This window comes from Centropristis striata, chromosome 12 (assembly GCF_030273125.1).
Source record: "Centropristis striata isolate RG_2023a ecotype Rhode Island chromosome 12, C.striata_1.0, whole genome shotgun sequence".
Taxonomy (NCBI): domain Eukaryota; kingdom Metazoa; phylum Chordata; class Actinopteri; order Perciformes; family Serranidae; genus Centropristis; species Centropristis striata.
Window position 1 is genome coordinate 33121248 of NC_081528.1, and position 21219 is coordinate 33142466.

The 21219-nt window shown below is 36.9% G+C and overlaps 2 protein-coding genes across 2 annotated transcripts; both read right to left on the bottom strand.

Annotated features, from left to right (window-relative positions):
* Positions 1–6540: 6540 nt before the first annotated feature.
* chic1 (cysteine-rich hydrophobic domain 1) lies at positions 6541–13203 on the bottom strand. Its single transcript, XM_059346922.1, has 6 exons — positions 13043–13203; positions 10842–10896; positions 9686–9841; positions 9233–9289; positions 8710–8769; positions 6541–7991 (listed from the first exon to the last, which is right to left on the bottom strand). Exons 1-6 carry the CDS (start codon positions 13186–13188, stop codon positions 7941–7943), a joined length of 525 nt encoding a protein of 174 aa, XP_059202905.1. The 5' UTR covers positions 13189–13203; the 3' UTR covers positions 6541–7940.
* Positions 13204–14270: 1067 nt separating this feature from the next.
* On the bottom strand, positions 14271–18024 carry cdx4 (caudal type homeobox 4). The gene is made up of 3 exons (XM_059346571.1): positions 17297–18024; positions 15829–15974; positions 14271–14980 (listed from the first exon to the last, which is right to left on the bottom strand). The coding sequence occupies exons 1-3, from the start codon at positions 17730–17732 to the stop codon at positions 14747–14749; spliced, it is 816 nt and encodes a 271-aa protein (XP_059202554.1). The 5' UTR covers positions 17733–18024; the 3' UTR covers positions 14271–14746.
* Between the last annotated feature and the right edge of the window lie 3195 nt (positions 18025–21219).

Below are 21219 nucleotides of genomic sequence, written 5' to 3' on the forward strand. Positions count from 1 at the left end.
AAAACTTACTTCAGTAAAAGTACAAAAGTATCAGCATCAAAGTGTACTTGTTATGCAGGATGGCCCCACTCAGACTGTTTATATATTCTAAATATATTATTTGATTATTATTTTTGATGCATTTATGTAAGCAGCATTTTACTGTCGTAAATCTTGACCTGAAAAGTAATTAGTAACTATATGTAGTGGAGTAAAAAGCACAATATTTGCCTCTAAATGTAGTGGAGTAGAAGTATAAAGTTGCATATGTGAAATTACTTCACTACAATAAAAGTCCTGCATTCAAATCTTACTTAAGTAAAAGTAGAAAAGTATCAGCATCAAAATGTAGCCTACTTAAAGTGTCAAAAGTAAAAGTTTTCGTTATGCAGAATGGACCGACTCAGATTGTTTTATATATATTCTAAATATATTATTAGATTATTAGTATTGATGCAGAGGCAGCATTTTAATTTTAAAAAAGGTAGGGCTCATTTTAATGATGAAGTTTAATAAAAAAAAGACTCACTTTAAATTTATCATTGTTTTCATGTTAAATCTCGACCTGAAAAGTAACTTAAGCTGTCAGATGAATGTAGTGAAGTCTAATCACTGCTCACCGTGAACATCTTTCCTAAGTATTTATTCAGTCAAATCTTATTTTACTATATTAGGTATTTTGGCACATGGAGCTACTGTTTTTTTCTATATACTCTATTATATTTTAGGGGGGGGAAATAATTATCTTATGTGATAACAAAATGTCTGTTGTTTGAGTCATGTGCCGTTTTTCCACTAATGTTTTGTATATTTTATTACTTTTAATGGTTTTGAGTTTAAATATCCCATACAAATGTATAAAGTAAGAGAAAGTTTACATGAGAATAAGAACTTAAGACTTTGATTGGGACTTTTAGATACTGGCCCAAGTACGTACCTGATTCAAAGACTTTGGAACAAATCAGGATAAATATTGTAGCATTTTTCTTGACTGTTGCACCAAACATACTAAATACTCATACAGTAGTGTTCAAAATAATAGCAGTCCAATGTGACTAACCAGATTAATCCAGGTTTTTAGTATATTTTTTATTGCTACATGGCAAACAAGGTACCAGTAGGTGCAGTAGATTCTCAGAAAACCAACAAGACCCAGCATTGCTGATATGCAGCTCTTAAGGCTTTGCAATTGGGCAATTAGTTGAAAGGGGTGTGCTAAAAAAATAGCAGTGTGGCATTCAATTACTGAGGTCATCAATTTTGTGGAAAAAAACAGGTGTGAATCAGGTGGCCTCTATTTAAGGATGAAGCCAGCACTTGTTGAACATGCATTTCTCTTTGAAAGCCTGAGGAAAAATGGGTTGTTCAAGACATTGTTCAGAAGAATAGCGTACTTTGATTAAAAAGTTGATTTCTTATAAAGAGGTGCAAACAATTTTAGGCTGTTCAGCTAAAATGATCTCCAATGCTTTAAAATGGAGAGAAAACCAGAGACCCGTGGCAGAAAACGGAAGACAACCATCAAAATGGATGGAAGAATAAGCAGAATGGTAAAGGCTCAGCCAATGATCAGCTCCAGGATGATCACAGACAGTCTGGAGTTACCTGGAAGTGCTGTGACAGTTAGAAGACGTCTGTGTGAAGATAATCTATTTACAAGAATCCCCCGCACAGTCCCTCTGTTAAAAAAAAGGCATGTGCAGAAGAGGTTACAATCTGCCAAAGAACACATAAAGTGGCCTAAAGAGAAATGGAGGAACATTTTGTGGACTGATGAGAGTAAAATTGTTCTTTTTGGGTCCAAGGGCCGCAGACAGTTTGTGAGACGAGCCCCAAACTCCCACAGTACACAGTGAAGACAGTGAAGCATCATGATATGGGCATGTTTCTTCTTCTATGGTGTTGGGCCTATTTATCTCATACCAGGGATCATGGATCAGTTTGCATATGTCAAAAAAAACATGTCAAACAAAAAACAAACAAACAAACAAAAAAAATATGTCAAAAAACTTGAAGAGGTCATGTTGGCGTATGCTGAAGAGGACATGCCCTTGAAATGGGTGTTTCAACAAGACAATGACCCCAAACACACTAGTAAACCAGCAAAATCTTGGTTCCAAACCAACAACATTGATGTTATGGAGTGGACCTTAATCCAGTTAAGAACTTGTGGGGTGGTGTCAAAAATGCTGTTTCTGAAGCAAAACCAAGAAATGTAAATTAATTGATGAATGTTGTTAGAGAATCTTGGAGTGGAATAACAGCTGAAAGGAGCCACAAGTTGGTTGACTCCATCCACACATATGTGAAACAGTTATAAAAAAACTGTGGTCATACAACTAAATATTAGTTTAGTGATCACAGGATTGATAAATCCTTGAAACAAAAAAGGTTGTGCAAAGTAAAGTGTGTTTGTAAAGTCAACAGCAGACACTGCTATTTTTTTTAGCACACCCCTTTCAACTAATTGCCCAACTGCACAGCCTTAAGAGCTGCATATCATGAATGTTGGGTCTTGTTGGTTTTCTGAGAATCTACTGCACCTACTGGTACCTTGTTTGCCATGTAGCAATAAAAAATATGCTAAAAACCTGGATTAATCTGGTTAGTCACATTGGTCATGCTATTATTTTGAACACTACTGTACTTGATTTACTTGATTTCAATTTTTTGCCACTTTATACTTATCTACATTTTGGCAAATATTGTACTCCATTACATTTATTTGACAGCTTTACTTGCATTGTGGATTTAGATTATTAATAGACTAGTAAATTATGCCATATTGTTAAGATCCCCGGCAGTATATAAATTGATGAAATTAGCTCAAACTTTACCAGCTGCAGCATTAAAGTGATGTACACATTAATGCATCATGCATTGTATTCTAATATTCTAATATTTAGAAACAGACCATTCTGAATTATGACTACTTTTACTTTAATTTCATTGTGGGTTATTTTGCTTGAGGAACCTTTTGAATGGAGAACTCAGTGTATTTTTAGATTGTACGAGAAGCAAAAGATCCACATTTATTCACAATAAAACATTTATGGTGTCTTCGCTTCATACCCGCCTCCGTTCCAAACTTCCTGTTTCATCAGAACATCTGTGAGCGAACACCTGGACGAGGCTCAATGGAATAATACAAGGTATGGGACGGTGCCAGTTAAAAGGACAGTGACACATGAAGACACGGTGTAAAGCAGCATACCCCCCGCAGAATGGAAGGGAAGTCTCTGTGCCATAAAACTTCTCTGTGAAAGCCTGTTTCCCCCAGGATTTATAGCTGTGGTAGGAAACCTCAATACAAAGTGACATTTGCTGATACAAGCTCACAGAAAGAGACACTCCATTGTGGCAATACAGATGTCAAATGCTCTGTATTTCATAAGACGGTCAGGATTTGAGTTTTTTCCTAAGAGTATTAACTGAATTATAGAATCAATGGGAAGTGTAATCAATTATATTTAAAAAAAGAAAAAAAAGGTTTTCACTGAATTCACTGGCACGTACACCAAACAATTATCTAAAAAGGAACCAAAATGTATATAAACAACAGGGTACATATTAATGTTAGTGCCTGGAGAACAGTTAAGACACGTACAGTTTGGGATTTTATTAAAATAGCCTATAAAATGACCTCAGTGTTTTACAATATGTACAACATATGACACCTTAGGGAAACACTTCAACATAATGCAAGGTTCTGATTTTGCTCACCCAAATATTTTAAAGCAGGTCATATAAAAACATTTTTTTTTACTTTAATGGACATTCTTTCTGTACTGTGAACCGTTGCACATCCCCTGATTTACACACCCTTCACAAAACTGAACAACTTTCTCATTCTAAAACAGTTATATTGTATAAATTGTCATATTTTTACTCTCATTTTTCTGTTCTATATTTTGTTCTTGGCTGTTGCATCAAACACAGAGTCCTTGTAAATGAAAACTTACTCGTCAATAAATATGTTTCTGAATCTGATTATGGGAAAATCTGGACAAGTGTGACTTTTAAGTGCTCCGAATAAATCACATGAAGCGCTCATATACTTCATGGTGACACTTTTGCCTGTCAGAGTTAGACTTTGTATGCCGAAAGCATTGTTTACAACAACCTGACAGCACAATGGTACCTGATAAATGTGGACTGGGCTTAAACAGCTACAGCAGTAAAATGCAACATACGCAAAAATATAGCAGTTATATTAATTTAAAATCACCATATATAATAACAAAGCAGACTGGGAACATTTTACTGCACAATTAATGCTTTTACTGTCACACTTTATGGACATTTTGCTTGTAACAAACTAACTTTTACTTGCAGTGAAGTGTTTCAATTATTACTTTTACTTCAGAAAATGATCTGAGTACTTCTTTTACCACTGGATTGAGCTTTATCAAATACAATATTCCTTGCTAAAGCTTGTGAAATGCCATGAAAATGGTGTAGAACCACTGCAATTTACTTATCAATGTGGTTGTAAATGCCAAAGGAATTCACAAAGAATTGGTTCCAATCTTATATTGACAAGGGAGATTTTTTTGTTGTTGTTTTTTAAGGAACAACAGTATGACTGCAGATGATTGGAATCATTCACTCTGATCTGATCTGTCCAATAAACTGTACAGTCTATACATGGCTCAGTCTGACCCCTAGTGGACACAAGCTGTATAGAATACAGAAGTGGCCCAGTATCCTTTCACTCATTTTGGATGCTGAAAAACTCATGAAATGCTTTGCAATATGAAACTTAAGTCATCAGTCATGTGCACATGCAAAATTCAAGATGATCAAACTTGTGTTTTTAAAAAGTCTGCAAACTGTCTGGGTACAAAGAAACTGGAATACACAAGCTGTTGGTGGTTTGAAATGACTGATGTGAATACTGAGTTTACAGTTTAAGTTTGTGAATATCTACATGACAAATGCTAAAAAATGACACAAGAAGTCATAGTATAGTATGTCATCAAAAATGTAATTAAAAAAGTCACACCAAAAAGATGCAAGATAATAGTACATTGATAATGGTGATAGAATAGTATGTCCAAAAATATAATAAAAACACCATATTATAGTATGTCCCAAAATGTAAGAGAAAATAGCCATAATGTATTCTATATCGTCAAAAAAGTACAAAAAAGTCACAGTATAGTAAGTTGTTAAAAATGGCTCAAAAAAGTAATCAACAAAATCATGGTATGGTATGTTGTCTAAAAATGTCATTAAAAGACTCGTAGTTTTGTCAAATAATTGTCAAAAAAACTGTTAAAGTAAAGCTTGTCCAAAATGCCCCCCCCCCCACCCCCCCCCCCCACCCCAAAAAAAAAAAGGCCTTAGAAGAATATCTCATAATTTAATTTAAAAAGTTCTATAACAGTATGTTGTAAAAAATGTATTAAAATGTCATAGATGTCAAAAACTGCAAAAAGTCGTAGTATAATATAATAGTATATGTTTACATTTATAACCTCTCCTCACTCACTCACTCACACACACACACACACACACACACACACACACACACACACAGATGTTTGTCTGTGCATGCAAACACACGAGACAGTCAGACCAGTACAACCAGTACAAGTACATATGAAAGTCACAAGGACACTACACTTTGTGTCATACACAGCATGAACTGCCAGAGGTGGAAGAAGTACTCAGATCTTTTACCCTCAGCAAAAATAGCAACACCACAATGTGCAAATACTATGTTACAACTTCAGGCATTTAAAATGATACTTGAGGATTATCAAATGTACCTAAATTACTAAAAGTAAATTGCATCATTTTGCAGGACAACTCACATCTTCGTTGGTGATCCCACTTCCAATTGTGACTAAGGAGTAAAAACAACTTTTTTAAATACTTATTTGTATTATAATGTCTCTATGTTTCTATTGTGGAATCTAAGAAAATATACCTTAATCCAATGTTTCCTTAGATCATTAAGGTATTTCTGACTCTGATTTGTAGCATAGTAGAAGTAAAACTATAATTATGGCAAACATTTTTAGATGTATGGTGCTTTTTTTTTTTTTAGATCAAATCCTAAATTAAGATAATAAAAGATAATAAACTACTTGGCTGAATCTTGCGGCTAAAGCTTATTTTTAATTAAATCGAATACAAATTACCTAAAAACTAGTGGTGGCAGCTTTAAGCTATTGGAGCCCTGGTGCCATAAAAACTTCAGTCTAAACAGCAGACTGAAAACAAAAAAACAAAGGACCATAAAACCCACCAGACTGCAGTGAAGCCCAACTCTTGAGTGTTCGGGGGTTGTGGAGAGATAAAGTAAAGACGTGGTCCAGTATTCTTTGACCACTGATCCTTAAAGTTGGAAAGAAGCAGCAGGTTTTGGCCAAAGCGTTCCTGACTTTAACTAATGTGTCGACTAATTACAGTCTTGTTAAAGTTAACGATTCAACACCTTGTTAAACATGACAAATAGCTGCATTTCAGGCTTTGCTTGATAATTATCTGTTTTTACTAACGTGACACATCATTCATTGAGTGAGACAGTACAAAGGAAGCAAAGAAGAAAACTCAAAATCAACAATTTATTTTCTCTCTCCGTAGGGATTAGGTCACCATGATCAACATTTACAAGAATTGTAACAGGGACAATACTGGGAGGAGGATTTAAAATCTCCTTTGTACAAGAGAACAGATTTCAACCTGTACTTCTCTTCTTCTGTGGTTCACCAACTATTCCAGAGGCACTCTAATACAATGCAATGCAGCAAACTCTTGACTAAGATTCAGGAAAATAATACTAACACCGGACAAGATGACTGAAACAAAAGAACCGTCTGCTCGATACGCCATAGATGTGTTTCCTTACGCATCAGGAGGAGCAAAGACAGCACAGGGAGAAGTACAAAACTATAAAAAAGTAATGCAAAACTTGGTTGTTGTTTTTTTAAAAATAGATGATTGGAAGAGCAGAGTTTAAATCTTCCAACTGCACATCTCAGGTTTTAATGGATGAAGACTCATTAGATGTCGTCTTGATTGGCAAACCCTTCGTGGTAACATGCACTGCTGTGGATGAATCTTCAGGATGCATTATTATCGTCTGAGATCCTGACTTTCTACTGGGCTCAAGTGCAATAATCAGTCCTAACTCTGGCATCATGTACATTGTAACTATATGGCTTACAAGGTAAACAGGTCCATATAAACTAGAAAGGTACATAGACATCTCGCATTAATCAAAACTATGGTACAGCAATATATTGGCAAAAAAAACCTAAAGAGCTAAGTAACTTTATGTAAACAATGGTATACCACTGTACAGCTTATTCTAAAATGATATATACAGGTCAAGTTCTTCTACTAGCTAGTTCCCATGTACAGAGGGTCAAATGTAAAGAGATAACACAAGGTGGTGACGTACACTGTACGTTAGGCATTTCAACCATCCCATCTACTTGCAAAGAACCGGATTCAAAGAGAGGAAACCCAACAAACAGCATTTTAGATCTACAAACTTGTTGAATTACCCGGTGCCTTCCTCCTCCTCTCACATGTGGAGTTATTAAAAAAAAAATCATACATAAGGCAAGGATAGTTAAGGAAGGTGGAGGCATCACATTCTTTGCAAGGGATTACTGATATATTAGATGGGATACAAGTTGATGGTTCTTTGGGGTAAATGCACTTTTTTAGAGTTTCACTTGTTTGTCACATGTAACAAAAAAAAAAAAAAACACATCCGAGTGCAACAAAGGGGACATGTCTAGTTCTGTCGGGAAAAATGTGCAAAATCTGCTCTAAAGCAAAGTGACAGTGTTGCAAATTCTAATGTACAAGGTACTGGGAGATGTACAGGGTCGTCACGAGAGACAACAGTGCAGACCCTTATTTATTCCGACATACTGTATATACAAGGCACTAAGGATAAAAGATTCAAGGGCCACACGTCCAGTCTTTTAACAGCCTCCTCAGTCCGGTCGGAATATAGGATATTTGGGTAAGAATTCTATAAGAATCACCTGTGGAGAGAAAAATACAAAACAAAGCATTATTTAGGGTGACTGCAGCATGTTTTAACATCACAGCAATGGTCTATTTTGTGGGTCCGGTCATTTCTCAGGAAGATTCCTATGAAGAATCATAAAAATTGGTATTATTAAGTTCTGATAAAGCAACCCTGAATCTTAAAAGTATGTTTATATCCAATTAATTTGCAACAGCGACCATGTTTTGAAGGAAATGCAATGCAGATCATATTACTGGTGGTAATAGTTTGATGGCGTATTAGGGTGAATCTAGGTAAAAAAAAAAAAAAAAGGAATAATAATAACAATGATCATGGGTTTTTTTCTCTAAATGTACCACTTTAATCAAAGAGAACATCTGAGTTTTTTTCTTTTGAATTTAAGACTTCAATTTAGTACATTTTGATATTTTTCTCTGAATATTACCTCCTCCCCCAGCTCCACATTTTTTAAGTTTAACATACAGTACAACCGATTATGCCACACATGGTGCCTCTAGGCTTCTAAATATGACCATATATTTCTTTTCTTTGTAATATATGATAGTGAACAAATATATTTGTGTTTTGGATTGTTGGTCGAACAAAACAACACATTTAAGGACCCTGGGAAATTATAATGGGCATTTATTTTACTAGGATTTTATAACATGATTGTTCGAGCAGTCAATAAGGTAATCTGCCGATTCATCGAAATGTAAAAGTTTACTCACATATTCCATCATATTACTGCTTTCACATTTTCTTTTACTGAGTTTCCAGTGCAGCCCCAGCTGATGAGAGAAGAAAAGACACAGACACAATGAATGAATATCTCTCTCACTTTCAAACAGACACAAAGACACACACACACACACACACACACAAAGGAAAATCTGTCTGAAATCTCCCCTTCAGTGTCGAGGGAATTTGGTAGAAGGGCTGTCTGGTCTCGCTGGGGTCAAACTGTGGCCAGACACCCTGAAGAGCTTCCTTTATGCCTTTGCACAGCTACTAGCTGTAATTTGTTGCTGCGAGACAAAACAAAATTAACACGGCATTTTACTGCTGACCTCGCGGCCCTCTCAGACCGTGTGCACCAGATCTGACTCAGATCTGAGGGAGTTGTGTAGCAGGTTAGAGTTTGCAGAACAGATTAATGGTCATTACCCACCATGATGATACTCAACTTCCACTGCACACTAACACAGACAAACACTTTCACACAGGTACTAATGTGCAATTGGTTTCTCTTACCTTGTGGTATAATCGGTTATTTTCCCACTCTAACAACTTGTGAATGGAACGTCTCGTCTGCAGGAAAAAAAAAAAGAAATGTTTGTACATTAATGCAAGCAGCAAAATACTCATTACTCAATTCAGAAGTTTAACAGGTAACAGTTAACAGCTGCAGTGTTAAGATTTATGGACTGAACTTCCAATTTACCAGCTAGTAATTTTCACTTTGTTGCCATTAATTGTGAGTGGTAACACCACCTTTAAATGACACACCCTTGAGCAGGGCAGGAGAGGAGCGGTGCAGCGCAATGCGTAATTTCTTCACAGAGCCACTAATTGAACATGAGTTGTTATTACCCTCTACACTTAGGCCAATGCCGCTGAATTGCTATAACAGCCCCTGAGTAATCAGTGCTGATGTAAGGGAGAGTTAAACTGTCCGGCTCGTGTCACAGGAGGTCTGGGACTTACTCTCTTGTTGAGGCAGATAACGGGCCATAGACTGCAGCCTACTGTACAGCAACAACACAGGCAGCCGCAAAGAAGCCACTTCACATTCACAGGCAAGTTCTTCTTCAAGCAAGCGTTCACCCTGCTGATGCTGGTTTTGAATTCCTCTGGTGCTACCTAGAAAAAAGACAAAGGAGAAGGAAAATAAATATCTCCTAGAGGCTCTTTGCAGTGTGGGGAATTATCAGAGAATTGAAGCAATAACCAAACTACTAAGCACAACAGGGAGAGAGATAATTCAGGTGTTTGTAGGTGGTGCTGACATGAAAGATCCTAATTGCTCAAAAGAAAACCTGTGCACAAAGATCAAAGAGCTTTCGAAAAACCAACAGGTAGATATTTGGAGATGTTGTCCAGAGATGAGATCAGACCTCTAAATACTAGGCCTCTGACTTGCTAACCAAGCTCGAGACTGTTCAAGGCAAGGAGGGACTCAAAGGAGAGATAAGCTCAGTGCCTGTGGCAGCGCCGGCCAAACAACTTGAATGGATGCTCATTCCTCGCTGAGTCTGTACGCCATAAAACAGGGGTCGTAATCTTTTATGACAGGATGCAAAGGTCTCTTTGCAAACAGCCAAAGACCTCAGAATAAAGCCCAGCAGGGCCTGATCTGCACCCTTCAATCATCATAATTGTGACCTCATCCATCACATGTCACCCTGGGTCACAATACTGAAGGTACTTTTTATTGCCCCACACTTCCCTCGGCCTGCTCTTACCCCTGCAGCCTTTTTGTGTTTCTGCGTCCGACCCAGGAAGCTTTCCTTTCTTGTCTACGGCAGAGTCTTCATTTCATTATTTTATCACCGGGAGCTGGACCCTCAAAAACACTGGGGTCCCCGCCAACTGAGCCCCATACATGGCTTACTCATTTACAGAGCTGGACAGCAGCACATTCAGACTCTTTTCTATACACTGTGGTGTGTTACTTGAAATGCAGCTCCATCAGATCAAAACCACTCTGAGAGGTTTGAATGGGGCCGCTTGGGGAAGTCGGGGCTGTTAAAAGCCCAAAAGAACAATTGAATCACTGTGGCTTTTAATTGCTTAATTCTTCCCACTTGGAATTGAACAGAGAGCAAGACTGAAGTGCAAGAAAAGTTAAAAGCAACTGTACCTTTCCCGTGAGAACAGAGGGAAATTCTGTGTCAAATCTGTTGCTCAGTCCAAACCTGGAAAAAGAAAAAAAATATGTGAGCATAAAATTACTCTCAGCATGATGAAAATAAAAATAAACCAGAGCCAGAGGAATCTGTTGTTTGATTACATGGCGCGACAGAAAATGTTTATTCACAAAATTCACCTTTCTATAAGTTTAGTTTAGACTGGGGAGTTAAATCACACACAACTACTAAAAGATGGCACAATAAGTACTTATTTCTATTGTAGATCCTGATGTAAAGATAGTCAAGATGCAGGAGTCTAGGTGACTAAGGGAAGCCATTATACCAACAATAAAACATAAAAATAAACAACAATAAAGGTAAATTATAGGTTATAACTAGGATGATAAGCTTACACTTCAAACCCATAAGCAATTGATCCTTTATTTACTGCAGCGGCCAATTTTCACTGCATTAATAATAATATATATATTTTTTAAATTGGGTATATCATCCTTCATTTATATTAATTATTATTTAATTCACAGATGATGTGTGGTATACACACTCACTTGCCACTCAATTGGGTACACCTGTACAATGCAATGGAATTTCAACACCTCTACCATGAATTTGCACAGATTAAAAGTTTTTAATTTGTTGGTGACACTGTCACAATTCTACTTTATGTTTATGATTAAGATGGGTGGTGTTGTTCTACTGGCGTGCATTATATTGACATTTTCTAATATTCTTGCCATATTATATCTATTCAAGTGGGCTGGCCAAAATATTACAATCACTTCTAAAAGTTGCAGTCCAGAACAACATCACTGCAACTTCAATAATAGGCATGTAGTTAAATGCATACCTCTGAACAGTATTAGCTTTGATTTATGGCAGATTGGTTGAGCTGTATGATCACATTAGATCATAAGCATTACTACTAAAGTGGTTAGTAAGTCTGTGTCAGGTCTAGGCAAAATAATAATATGAAATGAGATTTGGGTACAAGAAAGCAGCATGCAGGAATATTTTAGTATTAATAGTTGGTCTACTGTTAGCTGTAAGTGGATATTGTTTTCTTAAATTTAGTTTTTCCTGGAAAAGCCCAACAGTAACAACACCCATGTGAATGATAAAGATAATACAAATTTTAAAATTTGGCATCCTCATTATTTTTTGTCTTACTAGAATCCAGATGCAAAGTTGACTACGTTCTCTGATGCGATATCGCATCAGTAATTTCCCAGTTTGGGATCAATAAAGTATACAGTCATGGAAAAAAATATTAGACCACCCCTTGTTTTCTTCACTTTATTGTTCATTTTAATGCCTGGTACAACTAAAGGTACATTTGTTTGGACAAATAAAATGATAACAAAAAAATATCTCATACGAGTTTAATTTAAGAGCTGATATCTTGCCATTTTCCATATTTTTTTAATAATGATTTTGGTAACTATCTATCTATCTATCTATCTATCTATCTATCCATCTATCTTTCTGTCTGTCATCCACCTTTCTCTCTCTCTCTCTCTCTCTGTCTGTCTCTCTGTCTGTCTGTCTGTCTGTCTGTCTGTCTGTCTGTCTGTCTGTCTATCTATCTGCCAGTCAGGTCAGTGTTATGGTAAAGGTAAGTGAGCTGCTCACATGATGATGACAGTGATAAAGCTTTTCAACTTCTGCTTCTTTTTTTCTGAATAAAGCTCACTGCGCTACTCAGTGACGTCATAACAAGAGGCTGACGTAAAGCTTTGAGTTTTCACCCTGAAAAACTGCAGCCTTCATCAAAATGTAGCGAAGGAACCGAGATCCCGGTGTAAACAATGATGGAACTTGTCATTAAAAACGCTTTAAACAAAGAATAACCGGTTGACATTGTGTTAACTTGGTAGATAACTTAATAATGTCTGTTCATGGTGTGTTAGTCTGCTCGGTAAAAACGTTATGTTAAACTGCCAACCAACGGATATCGGTTGCTAGGCTACCACATTCGTAGTTGGAAAGAGGACATGTAACTGTTATAGCGTTCATGTCGTAACAACGTTCCATGTTGTTCAGACCAACGGCTGTCTGGACCAAACATATGGCTAACTGTTAGTTGTTGTGTTTGGCGTTAGCTCGCAGGCTAGCATCAGCTAAACGGGCTAAAGGATGAAGACACCCAAACAACAAAGCGGCAGACAGCAGCGACAAACTCGGCTCAGCTTACACTGTGATGTGCCCGGCCCCTCGCATCACCACGGGCTCCGGACAGTATCTGGGCAGGTGTTCTTCGCTCACTACGTGCTCATCCTCTTCGTCTTCCAACTCATAAATGGTATCAAAGTCCGCCATGTTGGGTAGTAAGACGCTCATGACGTCTCTTACGGGGCTGCGCACTGACGCACGAGCGGGCGCGCGGAGCCAGAGTTTGTGAATAGCGATGATCGCCCCTCCGTGTTCAGAGGGACCACAGCTCAACATTACCACAGGACTAAAATTAGACATAATGGATAAACATAAGTTGCATCTATCAGGCCCATGGTATATTTACTTTTTGACATGTTAATAATGATTATTAATTTAATAATAATTAGTATGTGCAGTTTGCATCAGGGAATCCACTTTTTCAGCAGGACATGGGTCAAAGTCAGGAAAAGTCTCATGTTTAGCCACATGATAATTAACATGTCACTTCGACCAATTACGCATGAAGCCACACTTTGAACCCATAAAAGCCTGAAACTGCCTATCTAGCAACCCAAAACAGAATGTCTATCTATAGTGGTTATAATAGGCCTATTGGTTGCAAATTCCCTGACATTGCATGCAAAATTGAAATGCGCCTGCAGATGATATTGTGCCATATTTGACACAGGCCTTCAGTATGTTAAATGACTACAGTTGACACTTAAAGACACAGTTGATTTAAAGTCACTAGTAGTGAAACAAAGAGATAACTGACAGCAGACCAGACATGCTTGTAGGCTTGTCGATGTGTGATGTGATAATAAGTCTGATTATTTTTTACAGTCTGTTCAGACTTTGTAAATGACCCATGCATATTTTGTCACAACTAAAAGTAGATGCATTAAATTCAATTTTCTGTTGCACTGTTTATAAACTTTGGAAAGCAATATTGTTACAGGACCAAACCAACCACTGACACTGGAAAAAATATTTCAGGAGAATGGTTATGCATTTAAATAAGAAAAAGAATGCTACAAGTAAGCTTGTTTACAGTTTGAGAACTTAAGTAAGACTTTTCTGTACCTGATTTCATAACTTGTAACACTGGGTAAGTATCAATAGGAAAATATAGCTTGCATGCTACATAGGCCTACCTGTACTGGTATACGTGCATAAAGGCATTTCAAAAACAAAACTCGATACAATGGTTATTCAAGCTTTGCAAAATTCAGAAATGAGAAAAATCCCATATTTACTGCAAAAAACAACATTTTATTTACATTTTGCCATCAAACACCCGTATGATTAACAGCTGTCCCCTGCTTTACTAAAGCGGATAATATTAAGCTGAAAAAAGTGTTTAAATGATTTGTCAAGTCAAAGCAGTCTGTGTGGCACGAGCTACATACAATTCAGTTTGAAAACTTCACTGAAATGTCCCTGAATTCTCATTTTATTCACATACACTTCATCACATACAAAAAAAGATATTTATATCTTATTAACTCACAAACAATTTAAAGCTTTTAAGTTTGAAACACGTCGATTTTTTTCGTTTTTTAAAATCCCCACGTTATTAGAACTATTCTATAAAAAGCAATATTTGAAGAGCCTCCAGCATTTCGTTGCTATAAATGAAATCTGTATCCACAGCTTGGTGCTGCAGGACGTGAGTTCAGATCCTCTGGTCCTGTCAGCGGGTCGGAGTGCTCAGTTATGTTTGAGGGTCCGGAGGTGAACTCTTCTACTGATTCACAGTCACTTGCTGTATATTCCTGATAGATGGCAAGGTGTTCATTCCCGGAGGAGGGTACATAGAGTTGTGGATTTCTGAGGGACTGAGCGAGCCCGGCATCGGCAGAGGGCTCACTGAGCCCGGGTCACTGTGCACAGACCCGCCGCTGCCGTCAGACTGACCCAGCTTCTTCTTGATCATTTTCCTCTCTTTGGCTCTGCGGTTCTGGAACCAGATCTTCACCTGAAGACACACAGAGAAAAGGAAATTAAATTGACATATTTGGGTGTAGGTTACCTCTTTTTTTGTCTCCATGCAATTCCACAACCCCAAAATAAATAAATACAATTTCAAAATAGATTAAAAAAAATAAATAAAATAGGCCTAGAAATAATATGAAATGACAAAATAATTTCTAAGAAAAATTAACATTAGATACTTTTTTTTTTCTAAAATAAATGTAAAGTCTAAAATACCTTGTTTTAAATCCACAATAAGAAAATTAAATTAAAAGAAATAGGTTATAGGAAATAAAAATCATATATATCTACATGCCATTCTTTACTAAAACTAAATGAAATAAACTACATGTTAGATAGGACATTAAAATCGAATAAACAAAAATTCTAAATATAGATCTTGTACAGTGAATGCATTTCTATGATTTTCATTATTTTTTGCTTTCATTTAAAACTGAAATAAAATATAAGCACGTGTCATTTTAAATACCAGGAAATGTGTTGCTTTTTTAGGATTTGATTATCAAACATCAATCATTTCATTTATATAAAATAACTACAGAAAATATTCCAGGGTTTAAATTACATTTAAATGTATCCAAAGCAGATGTATTTCTGTCTTGGATTTAATTTTGCAGCCTGACTGAATATCTTGAAGATAATATTGACATATTTCCCTCGGCCTTATTTTGTAAGTTACACGTGTGAAAACAAGCCTTCATTATTGTGTGATGTCCATTAGCCTAATGCTCATGCATGTTGCTGTGTATGTCACATATTTAAATGATTTATTGCATGTTTGTGCCATGAGAATAAAGCGTACAGGAGTATTTCATTATGATAGAGACATACCTGTCTTTCCGACAGACCGAGGTTGACAGCCAGTTCAGATTTCCTCCTGATGGTGATGTATCTGTTGAAATGAAACTCCTTCTCCAGCTCCAGCCTCTGATGGTCTGTGTAAACTACCCTGTATTTCTCCTTCGTTCTCGTCTTACCTGCGACAAGAAACAAAAAAAAAACAGCATTGAGATTGTGCTTTTTTCTTCTTTTCTTCTTTAGCTTCCAGGTGGTTGAACTGGAAGGTTTCTGCATGCCAGGACCGGCCTATCTGCACATAGCATCTTTATTAGCTGCCTCTTAAATCCACATCACTTCGCTTTCTCCACAGATATGCAAATTGAGCTTTTTCATCTTGCTTTGATGACAACTGTTGAACAGTGAATTTCAAACAACCAGCAATCCGATCCTCTAACTGACAAGTTAAAACAAAACACGACACAAGAGATAAGAAAAACATCTGAGGCGACTGTAGAGTTAAAACACCTCAAAATACAAATTATTGTATCTGTCTCTCAGTTTTACAGGCCTGTTACAGGAGTGCTCCTTAACTTCTAATGCATGTTAGTCCGAAAACAAATGGCTAAAGATAAAAAATAATAATAAACAAATATCTAAATAAGTTTAATTAGTTGAATACAAGTTAGCAGATCTGTTTTATATGCCCTCATAATGAGACAATATTCGTTTTGAAACTGTATTTTTCGCCACTGTGAAGGCCTACAGTTTGTACTTCTCCACTTTTAAGACACTGGCTGTGAAAAGCGTCACTCTTTCCGGCAATATAACTCTCTGAGAGGAAGGGAGGTTGGTGCATATCAAAGTGAAGAGGTGTTGAAAGCAAAGGCCACCGCCTGGATATGACGGATAACACTCCAAACACCAAACAATGTGACAGGGAAGTCGAGCTCACATCTCCAGGAATAATGACATTAACATCACAACTGGGCCTGGCGCCGATTCCTCACACCTTTTTTATTTCCACCACAGGAGAGAATACAGTAGACTGAGTTTTCCCATCAAATTTATGAGATATGGAAATTAGTTATGGGCTGATTCTGTCTGGCGCGAGCCTGGTGCAACTTGTTATGATTATTCTTCGGATGCTTATTTAATTATAGACTCTAAATATTATCATTTTGTTAACATTTTTACACTGTTACTAGCCTAAATATCACCAAACCGCAAAAGGCAAGTGTCAAAAACAAAAAAGTGTTTCCGTCTGTTCGCTCGATTTCTGGTGAGTTTTTGCGCACATTCTAGCTTTGGCATTCTTTTAATGTTAAAATTTAGCTCAATTCTTTGCTTTCGATAGGAAGAATTATTTGGAATGACATTAAGCTGTCAGAGGGGAAATAAACAATTCAAATTAGTGCGTAATGGAACACAAACGCTTCAGCGCGTAAAAACATTAAGTTTTTGCTCGAAGACCAAGAAAATCGAGTGACATAAGTTGGCACAATATTTAAGATGGACTAACCTGTAGAAGATGATTGCGCAGTTTTGCTCATCCACTGGAATGAATTGCGCCTTTCTCTATCAGGAGAAAGTTGTGCAACATTAACGTTCTCCGGCGGCGCCTGTATCACCGCAGATCCTGGAGGATGCATATGACTGTACTCAGATGAGCAGTAAGGAACCTGTGCTGGAGAGGAGTTGTTCATGGGTGTAGGAATAGTATTAGGTGGTCCCAGACTATATGCACCCCAGTCTTCCCGTGGAGCGCCATAAGTGGGGCCCCAACTCCCCGCAGACTGTGCGTGCGTATCCATGCTTGGCACATGATGGTATCCAGTAAAGTCTGGGTACTGAGGTGTGGAAACAAAGTTCTGTGGAGGCAGATTGATGCTCGATCTTCTTACAGGCCCTTGGTGATACATGCCGGTTTCTTTATCCAGAAGGTATCCCACATACATGATTTGTACAAAAAATTAAATATAATAAAAACAGCAAAGGGGAATAATGCGGCCTATTTTAAGGCGACATTGCTGCGCTAAAACTGTTAAAAACAATCCTTCTGCTGTTTAGTCCAAATGGGTTCCCAGTGTGAAATGCGATATAGTTCCAGTCTGTCTCCAGTCTCACATGATGTGTTTCTGTTGACAAGATGGTTAAGGTATACTCAGGCCTCCCTGACGTCAGCCAGCTCCTCAACTCTTGGAGATTTGCATTGAAATGAGAGTGACCGGTGCTGCTGGCCCAGCTGTCCCCTTGCGCCTGTCCTGTAGCGCGTCATCAGCTGACAGTGGGCCTATCCTGAGCAGGAGCTCTCCCCTCCATGAATAAATTAACACCACGACCTATCAGCTGCATGGAAAAAAACTAAGGCAACACGTCCACAAATGCACCAGGCAAAAAAAGGCCTGTGCGTAATTACGCGCAGATATACTGTATTTTATTTAATTGGACTTTTTTTTAGAAACATTCGCTTTCTAGAAACAATTAATTGAGTTAAATACTATTTATCAGCTTGCACGTCAGTCCTGAAGTTTTATCTTTCCAACTTAAATCCAGAACACGTTTTCAACCCAAAAGGCTTTTAAACGTGTTCATATGGGAATTCAACAGTTTCCATCCACGCTTCACGCGTAAATGCCTTTTTATTTGTCAAGAGATTCACTTGCAAACGAGGTGCAAAGTATGAAGCAAGCCGGACCTTTCGTATTCCGTGTTCACACCTCAAGGTCGCACTTCACAGCTAATTCCGGTTACAAGGAAACTCCAACAACCCCCTCTGTGACAAACAGCGGCCCTCCACACATCAGTCACTGCTCTGTCCTGAAATACAGAGCAGTTATTTCTCTGTGATCGTGGTTCATACGTGTCACGGGTCTCAAGGAACGAAGTTATGTGCAAGATTTAAAAAAATAAAAAAAGGCTCTCAAAAACGCGTTTGGATTCAGTTTATGAGCGCCAAGTTTATTTATTTCCACTTGCTCGCTGCAAACATGCTCTGATATCTATATTTATTTAGAAAAAAAAGCATTCTTATTGAGCATAAATGTGAAAAAGCAAAGACATGTTTAGAAGTAATTACATGATGCATTTTCCAACCTGGAGCTCAGTTTTAGGCCCAAGTCTGAGCTGCACTCTTGTGTTTTTATAAATCATTATAGTTGGATAATACGCAGCTTCTTATTTCATATTTTACCTGACATTTCTGTATATGTTGCTGATTAATCTGGCAGGTGTCTGAGGGCCTATTTAGCAGAGCTAACTAATTGTCCTGTCTAAAAGTCATAAATGCTGATGGATGTCTCTGAAGCATCTGTTTATTGAACCTCAAAATATTTATGAGACAGTCTATTCGAGTTGTCCTCTGACAGTCCACGGTCTCTGGCTTGTACATCATTCAGCATCCTGGCTGCCTTGGTTGCTGTGTGATTAAATAAAAGATCAAGAATGACACGTTTTCTCTTGTTTTCTTGGCCTTTTGGAGGCTTCAGCAGATAATTTTACACAATGGTGCAGAGATAAATTGTCACAATTAGTAATAAAAATAAGTACAACAATGTGTCAGAAAGCAAACGTTATTAAAGGACCCTACAGGTATGACTTCCTACAGTTTCTACTCAGGTTGATGTTAGACTTCATGCACAAAGATCACAGTTATTCAGGCCTTTTTAGAAGAATTGACTGTTTTGCTTTATGACTTTCATTTTTATCTCCTGATTTTAAGACTTGATTCGATATTTGTCTTTCATACATTTCCCCAGTCAGTTGTCATCCGCTGCAGGTTACATCTCTACATTACTGTACATCTATCTTACATTACTGTACTGCTGCTGCTGGAGCTGCACGCAAGCTACTGTGTTTAGTCCAGTAGTTTCCACAGTGCAGAATATTTAGATCCATTGCTGCCCTCTTGTGGATTTCTGCAAAACTACAGCTGATTAAATTCAACTGGTGATTGTAAAAAATGTCTGATCCCCAGTGGTGGAAAGTAATTATTGTACATGTACTCAAGTGATGCACCCAAGTACAAATTTGAGATACTTATACTATTATTGAGTAATCCCATTTCTGCTATTTTATACGTCTAATATCACAACAATTTAGAGGCAAATACTGTATTTATTTTCACTTCCCTGAATTAAATTCATGACTTAAGTTTCAAGTTCCTTTTTTTTTTGCAGATCCAGATTAATTTTACAATATAATCAACAAATAAAAATATAATATAGTATAAAAAGGTCAAAATAAAATAGGCCAAGACAGTTTATAAATTAATCACTTTAATAGTATCTCCATTTTCCACCAGTTGCAACATTTAAGTGATTCATAACATAAATGCAAAAATAATTATAATCTGATAATATAAAATATATTATTTTGAAATGGGCCATTCTGCATTATGACTATTTTTTACTTTTGGTACTTTAAGCATATTTGTATGTTACTTTTTTTTACTTCAGTAACAACTGAATCTAGGCTTTTACTAGTAGGACAATATTTCTACACTCTAATGTTGCTACTTTATATCTAAATATCTGAGTACTTCTTCTAGCACTGCTCACTGTGACTGTTCACCTCAAGAGGGCAGCCTCCACCACCAAAAACAATTAAAGATGTACACTATAACATATGCCACTCAGTGTATAACACTATGCTTGATACAGACTCATTTATTCTGTAACAATAAACTATAAAATCTACTTTTACAACCGGATGTTGCTACTGATTTCAACTAACAAATTACAAACAAACTGTCCATTCTAAGATGATATTTTCTCTAAACGTTTTTGCCCTGTCTTTAGGAGGCATCTTTATATAAACTATGTTTATATAAAAATTATGTTGTTGTTTTTTAAATTTAATTTTAGGGGTGTCCATTAAAACAAATTTCCTTCTATGTTTTTTGTCTTATTTTTACTTCCTTTCGCCAGAAACAACAGTAAATATCTTTATGGCAGTCTGTCTACTTAAGGATCTTATTAATGTCCATATACAGTATAGTTCCATTGTCAAAAAAGTAAAAATGGGGGATAAATAGTGACTTAAAATGCAAATGTTTGCAGAAATGCAGAGATGACACAAGGCCAGTCACAGTACGTTTGCAAAAAGGCTGGGTAACGCTTTATAATAAGGTCCTTAATAACCATTAATTAACAAGTAATAAGGCATTGTTCTCACTTTAGATCCGGTAGTTGCAAAAAGCATAGTTAACTTATAATAGATGAGCAATAAAGTATATTTTAATATCAATAAGCAAACAAAATAAGATTAATAAAGGCATGGCAAAGACATAATGGATGGGTCATGGGTGTTTGTAATGCCATTATTAACACTTATGTAAGCTTATAAACACACAATAATGTTAATAAGCATCTTGTCAGGACTTACAAGGGCCTTATTACTTGTTAATTAATGGTTATTACAAGGACCTTAATATAAAGCGTTACC